This window comes from Echinococcus granulosus, assembly GCF_000524195.1.
Source record: "Echinococcus granulosus chromosome Unknown EG_S00039, whole genome shotgun sequence".
Classification (NCBI taxonomy): domain Eukaryota; kingdom Metazoa; phylum Platyhelminthes; class Cestoda; order Cyclophyllidea; family Taeniidae; genus Echinococcus; species Echinococcus granulosus.
In genome coordinates this window covers 407,587-415,553 of record NW_020170419.1, presented here as the reverse complement: position 1 = coordinate 415,553, position 7,967 = coordinate 407,587, and the positions used below count along the sequence as shown (strand labels likewise).

At 41.2% G+C, this 7,967-nt stretch overlaps 1 protein-coding gene across 1 annotated transcript; it reads right to left on the bottom strand. All coding sequences in view use genetic code 11, as the record gives it.

Annotated features, from left to right (window-relative positions):
- Positions 1-3,224: 3,224 nt before the first annotated feature.
- EGR_05385 (hypothetical protein) lies at positions 3,225-4,268 on the bottom strand (the record flags this gene model as incomplete). The annotated part of the gene is made up of 1 exon (XM_024494634.1): positions 3,225-4,268. The coding sequence occupies one exon, from the start codon at positions 4,266-4,268 to the stop codon at positions 3,225-3,227; it is 1,044 nt and encodes a 347-aa protein (XP_024350961.1).
- Positions 4,269-7,967: the final 3,699 nt, after the last annotated feature.

Below are 7,967 nucleotides of genomic sequence, written 5' to 3'. Positions count from 1 at the left end.
ATCAATACGTCAGCGACGTCTCGGGTGAAGCTGTGCTTGGTGGGGCCGCAGTGATTAGACAGAGAAACTGAGAACACGTTTACCATTTCTTGATATCCAACTCCGCATTCTGCTCACTATGTGAGGCAACGATGGCAGAACTGCGTGGATGGTGAGGAGCATATAGAACGCACAACTGAGCTGCCACAGCTACTTTGGCTTTGTTTGTCAATTTGGAGTCTGAATACAAGCATGCTTACGTCATGTAGTGCACAATATGTCGATTTCAACATCCAATGTCAACCGCGTCAGAAACTCGCTGAAATAGGATGTGATCATAAGGAAGAAATAAGCGCGTTTCTCGGAATCATCAAGTTGTTTCAGTTTTTCCCATTGTCCGAATTTTGAAATTGTGTTTCTATTGGTGCTTTCACTAGCTTTGTTGTGATCTAACCATTCAAGCACACTATCAGAGACTACATTCATCCTCCTCGGTAGGTCAAAGCACAACGCAGTGTTCTGTAAAATGTTACGTGTGCAAATTATGACGCAGTATTGCCATCGTCTGGCCTTATTCAATTTCTTACCCTTTCCTATAAAGGCATGTGCATGACAATTAAAAGTGTGAGATTTCACTAATCTAAGGAATGGTGTAGTGAAATGCCAGTTTGAGTGATTTGGTGGAGTGAAACATCAGTGCAGAGCATTTAGACTTATGAAGGGAGAATTTTAGCAAGTGGATGAACACTTTCTCGTTACACGCTATATTTAGGCATGAGAATGTTACAATGTGAAAATGTGGGAAGAATATTGGATGAAATTCACAGAATGCTGGCATTGTGCTCGTGGTAGAGGTGATTTCAGTATAAAGCAAAGCAAATGAAGAGGAAAGGGTTTGTAAGAAGAACCTCTGTGAAATTCTACATACCCACTCAATCTTGAATTGCCACTTCTGTAAAGCTCTACTGGATCGCACTCATGTATTAATAGCATGCGTGATCCTCTTGTTGGAATTGTGTGCAAAGCCTCTCCATGATGCCAATGTGACAAGTGCCAAAGGCCTTTATTTGATTCGAAACCACCTGAAGTAATTCCATCGCGTTTAGCTCTAAATGTAAACCAGACAGTTTAGATGCACTGCTTTGTCTATATTGTCTGCTCATGCACCGATAATCAGTATTAATCCCTGACTACGAGAACAATGAATTCCTGGACGACAGCAGTGCGCTGAAAGTGTCGCTGTGCATTCTCACTTCGCACATCCTCTACGTAATTCTGCATAACGCTGCATGTTTCTGTTTTGGAAATGCATATTCCACGCCTTCCTGTCAATGCCTTGCTCACATTTATATTTGTAATGGATCTGTTGGAGGTAAATGCGAGAAGAGTGTTGAAGAACACTAATGTTACTGCCCACGCAATTCGTAATTGCTTTGTGACAATGAATTCGCCTGAAAGCACAGAACGACTTCTTCCATATTTCTTTTCTAATAGGCTCTTCATTTATTTACTACTCGCTTGTAGACCGCTGCCCATTTACAAGCCATCTGCACTTTGCTTGCCTTGACCGTAGGCAGAATGATCCATTTGCAATCGTTTTCTTATCTTCGTTGAGTTATTCGAAGGGCATACATACTGCCACAAGCCTAACAGCTCCAGCAATTAGTAAAGGTAAACCATTTCTAAAGTAATCTCATCAGTGTTTAGAAAATGATGGAAGCCTATTCGTGACTTCGCACGTTTAGACTTTGGGGAGGTTACTTTGCAGGATCGCCTTTGTCAATCAGTAGTTCCACCTTACCTTGGCTCTTCATCTATTTGTAAGTTAAAAGCACAGAATGTCCACTTTTCTGTCTGTGCTCTTTCGGCCTTACTTTAGTTTAACAAGTTCTAACTCTGATTTTGGAAGAGAAGACTTCTGACACAAAACCCCGACAGTGAGGCGGGTTTGCAAATAAAAATGGTTTTAATTCAAAGCGCATAAAGTGCCATGTCGGATTAATCTTTAAATGCAAAGTGTAATTAAACTGATGGCAGCTGAGTTCAATGTCTGCGACCAAATGCAGAGGACATGATAATTGCATTGTCGGTGGTGCAGATGCTGAGAGTTGGTGCTGTTAAAATGCCAATCTCGAGATGAGTTTACACCTTGGTCTTAATTCCACGATTCCGCATTCACTTCCTGATCGTCTGGTTTGCTACTGCCATCTATGAAACGGAGAGTAAACCTGATGTATTTGCAAACATGTGCATGACATTTGCCAAATGCCAAATGACAGATCGTTTGCCGACTACAAAATGAATGTGCTGAAATGCCGAGCAGGTTCACATGGGTAATCTTACTGGAAAGCGATCGCATTACCAATTCAAAATGCAGTCAGCATTCTGAAGCGCATGACCATAAGAGGGCTTGTTAATGGAGGACGGTATAGTAGCTGTAGCATAAGGGAAGCGTAAAAGCGTAAAGTGGTTCGTGTAACCACAGGACGGACATTACATAGTCCACTTGCCTATCTCTTCCTGAATAACATAAGTGAAGGTATTTGATGACGAAATTCTAAGCTAATGGGTTGTAGAAGTCAAAGAACTGATTGCTCATTTGACTTTTCCTCAAAATTGAGTGATTGCATTCATTGCCGAGCTGTGATTGGTCAAGGTGTGTGCGATCCAATCACATGGTGGCGGTTGAGCTGCAGCATGAGCCAATTGTATAGGCAAAGGTAGTTGACATTGTAGGCGATAGAATCTGCATTAGAAACAGGTTCCAAACACAAAGTAAGCATTACGTAAAGTTACTCGAAAGAGCATAGGCAGAAAAGCAGACATCATGCATTTTTAACTTGCAAATATGAAAATAGCCTAGGTAAGGCGGAACTATTGACTAAATCAGAAGATCCTGCAAAGTGACCTCCTAAACATCAAAACGTGAGACGTCACGAATAGGCTTCCATAATTTTCTAAATACTGATACGATTGGTATGGAAAGGGGGATACCTTCACTCAGTTAATGCATTTAAACTCATTAGTTGGTCCATTCCAATTAAATTAGTAATGCAAATTTAGCATAGGAAATGAAAATATTAACCGAAACCTGTAGATTGTTGAGAGAAGATATACATGCAAACCACTCCAATTACCAAATGGCAACATATTTTGAAGAAGAAGAATGTGCTTTCCAGGGAGAGAACTTATTTCATTTTTTATTGAAATGTGCAAGAGTGTAAAGCTAGTGTCTTTAATGAGAATTAAGCATACGTAGGAGGGTAAAGAAGGAGGGTGGAAAGGAATAAAGATAGAAACGCTGAAGTTAAGGAAGGCTGAGACCTTGTTGATATGTTTCTGAAGCCGAGCTTCTTAAAAGGATCATTGTCTGATTCCTCTAGTCCAACGGAGTGCCTGTAATCATCATCACTAGGTTTTGGCTGTGGATCAACGTCAGATTTTTCAGGATCAACTGGGGATTTGTGCTCATCACCGACAGGTTCCGCTAGGTCAACTGGTGGATTGTATTCATCACTACCAGGTTTTAGTTCGTCATCAACACCAGTTTTCTGCTGAGAATCAAGGCCAGGTATTTGCTGGGGATTAACTGAGAATTTGCTCTCATCATCGTCAGTTTCCCCTGTATCAACTGCAGTTTTGTATTCATTACCAACATATTTTGACTCAGCATCGACACCCGGTTTCTGCTGAGGATCAACTTTAGATTTTTCCAAATCGACTGGTGGTCTGTGTTCTTCACTCTCAAGTTTTTGCTCGCTATTACCACCAGTTCCCGTGGGACCAGTTGATGGATTGGTTTCACTGCCGCCAGGTTTTGGCTCATCTTTAACACCCGGTTTTTGATGAGGACCAGCGCCACATTTTTCTGAATCAACTGGTGGTTTGTGTTTATCAACACCAGGTTTCTGCTGTAAATCAGGGCCAGGTTCTTCTGGACTGACCGAAGATTTCTGTACATCATTGCCAAGTTTGTGTCCGCTATTACCACCAGGTTCCTCTGGATGAGTTGGTTCATTGTTATCAACGCCGCCAGGTTTTAGCGCATCGGCAAGGTCTGGTTTTTCTGGATCATTTGGTGGTTTGTGTTCATCATTACCACGTTTTTGCACGCCATCGTCACCAGGAGTTTGTGGGTCTAATCCGGGTTTGCGTTCATCGCCACCAGGTGTATGCTTGTTATCACCACCAGTTTTCAAAAGATCAAATGCGGGTTCAAGTTCACTGCCACCAGATTTCTGCTGAGGTTCACTTGTCCCCTGTGGGCTCAGCAATAATGCTGCCTCCATCATCAGTAGTGTCAATAGGCAAGCTATATGGTACTTCATCATCCCTTATTTCTTAGCTGCACACACATCAATATGTCCACATGCTTATATATACCTTGCAGAGCTACTTGATTGGTTGCTTCTTATGTATTGTGGAACTGCATCAATGCCAGGTTGAAATATTGGTGCTCACATCAAAGCAGAAAAATTAGTTCATATTTTATCTTTCCGATACCCAATGTACAAGTATAGGTGTGGAGTTTCAAAATGACATGTGAGTTTATTGCAAGGCTACACAGTTTATGAACCTCATCCCTCTAGCTGTAGTGCAAAGTGCGCAGACTACTTGGTGCCTGTTTTGCTTCGCCCTTCAAGGATGGTCACATTTCCATTTCCAACCTTACTTTTGCCCAACTTCGTTCATCTCATCCAATTGAAGATTTTGCTTGCCTTTGACGAGGGTCTATTGTACACGCACAGTCTTCTTCTTCTTCCTCTAAAACTTGTTGCTATTATTCAGCAAAGTAGGTACCTCTAATATGATGCTTCACAAAATTGCTAGGTGTTCTTTAGCCCGAAGGCCAAATATCTGTCAAAGTGATACAATGGTTAACATCTGTGAAAATACAATTGAAATTATTTAGTCGCAAGGCTTGTCAACGCGAATTGCACGTAGCGCGAGATTCAGAGCTTCATTCCAATGCCATTCTTGTGCTGCTCTTTTGTCAACTCAAGCGAACTAAAATGCACATTTCTTGTAATCCAATGCACTAATCTCGATTTCATTGAGTGATTTTTTCCAAGGTACGCATTTTTCAACTTCCCGAAGTACTTGTGTCATCAAATCCGGCTTTAGTTATCTTATACATCAGGGACCTGATTATTACCCTTACTATTAGCATAGAAATAAGGTGATGGATGAATAAAGCAATACGGATTACTTGCAGATGTGTACCGGATTGAGTCGAGGCGACCAAATGTGAAAAGCTCCCACGTGTGTTTGGTCATGAACACAGATTTTTTTTTAAGACTTCATTTGAAAGGCCGTACTAAATGCGGTGCTGTATGCAGAGGGGAAATTCACTCCTCCTCCCTGCTGAAGTCTACCCAATACTCCGGTGGTGTATTGCTCATGCACGATGGTGTGCAACAGCATTTAATTGAGCACACACTTACACAATGTTCTAGAGGAATTGGGTGTTGCTAAATCTGTGCATAGGAGAGCACCGCGAACCTGTACACTCAACACCACATTCCGACTCACGGATTGGAATTTGGGTGGGTGCATTCCCATGCATTGTGATGCGTATTACGATTGTCCGATCCGCTCACTGCGGTCTCACACTCCACACTCCCACTCTTCCACCCACTCCACTTTGTCATGCAGAAGCACGAGCACCAATTGTCGGTGGTCGTGCCATTATTTAGGCAGCAAGTGCAGTTCGTCGACTGGTACAGTGAAACCGGCAACGAGGAAGATGCATGTCGTTTACTTGTTGGTACCACTCGTCTGTTTCGCGTTCGCTGCAAATCCACGCATCACAGCAGCAGCTGGAGGTCAAGTTGAGGGAGAGCTTTGTGAATGGCACCACTGGTAATAGTGATTTGAGTGGCGTCTCCTTTTGCTGTAGTCATTGCTAGGCATCTCCAAGGCATTGATCGTCGTTTAAAGGAATCAACTGACACCCGTGGACATTCCACTAGCCACAAATTTGCAGACGTACAACTGTTCAGCTGGCTGGGGGGTGACAATAAATGCAGAGCAGTACTCCATTCCTTGTCTTCCCCAAATCCGCTTGCATTAATTCTGCATTTTATTTGACTGACATTGTCTGCTGTATGTACTCCTAGCCTCAAGTCCACAACCATCACACAAGTCCTTGAAATGCTATTAAAATAACGTCAAAATTCCTGCAAAAATCTAATTCAACAGTATTTAGCTGCTGCGCCAATGCAAATTTTTATGCATTCCCTAATCATGTAATGAGAGGTGGCATACGTCCATGCTGAAATGGCATATAACCTTGTGTGTTGCTTGATCTCCATGCCACCAAGTGTAAAGTAGGACAAAGGAGAAGCTGTGCAGGGTATCGGTATTACGCAAGCCCATTTGCTGGTGTTATGTTGTGGGTCTTTTTAGTTGGTAAAATATTATATTGATACGAAAGATGCCAATATAGCTAATTATTTAAGTTTGTGGGTGTTGTTTCGGTTGCGGTGTGGTAGTGATGCTAAAAGAGCAGCTCTAAGATACAAGGACTGACATCCTCTAAACTGGTTTTCTAACCTTGCCAAATTTGTCCCATAAGAATGTCAAGCAACTGCATTACAGTGTCCTGTTCGATAAAATAAACTAGCCTGTAAAATGCTTGTAGTCATTTCACCGAAAACACTAGGTAGTAAAATGCAACCAGAGAACGAATGTTTTCGTCAGCGTAGAGAAAAATGTTTAAACATGACTTTGTATCCAAAAGAATAAACTGTGAGGACTTTGGGAAACAGCAAAATTAGACAGTAAGAATGGTTTATGGGCTGAACGAATGTGCACAATTTGTTTTGCTGCGTTCATGTGACAAGACACCGACAGAAACAACTATATTAAAAAGGTCACTTCTCAATGCGCAGAGGTTAGTTTATTTGATATTTCTATACCGAAAATTTCTTTTCATTCTTTGCATTTTTCCTATTCGAACATCCAGATTCAGGAACATTTCCAATATCTTCTACCGCATTTCATTTATTAGCGAGAGAGTATCACCAACTACCTTTAATAGTAATTCTGCTAATAAATGTCATAAGTATCAGTCACTTAGCAGATTCTTCCAACAATGTATTTTTGACCGAAATCTACTTTGCATTTTCTAAGTCCTCTTTTGGGCACATTGTTGAGCTAAAGACTGCACTCAATTTTAGAAGGGTGTCCGTATGGCACCCCTGTGTATAAATAACATGGGTTGTACAGTGAAAAACATCAAAAAAGAGTTGACAGTGCAGAGAATATGGAGCTGCTCACCGTCATTGCAGAACTGAATGTCCATGGTGGTACGAATGGCTTAGCGTTGATATTTCGTGAAGAAACTTCCCTTCTAGTGTGCATTTAGGTAGCAGGTGTTTGTGGGTTTGAAATCTTACAAGTTTATTTCTTGAGCAAAGGCTGCACTTATTGACAAAAAAGATAACAAGTATCCCGTGCAAAAAAGAGAAATATGACATTGGGTTAACTGATCAGACTATTCATAAGGGTGAGAGCCAACTGGTGCAAAATGTTTCTCCAACAAAGCTGACCACGCTGCTGTCTAAATACAAGCATCAAATAGTGAAATACAAACCTATTTATTTCGTTACTTTAGACATGGGTAGTTAAAATTATTTGTAAAGATCTAAAGCAATGTGCGTTGGTGCTTTTCTTCAAATATGGTTTGTCTCTGTAGTTTGGGAAGGAAAACAGCTGAAAACGAACCATTATAAATAATTATTTTGTAACGCGGTTACTACACCACATTGTTATTACAAATGTTTGTCGCAGCTTACAAATTCCGTTATTTCGGCAAAATTTGCATACCACAGTTTGGTTCACAGAGGCAAACATTGCACTAAGCCTAAAATTATTTAACCGTGAAGCATGGTTTCAGCCAGTTTCTGATCCTCAGAAGTATACAGTTAGGTCTTCTAACATTATGGCATGGATCTTTGAAATACAGCTTGGGAAATTTCGTTGAC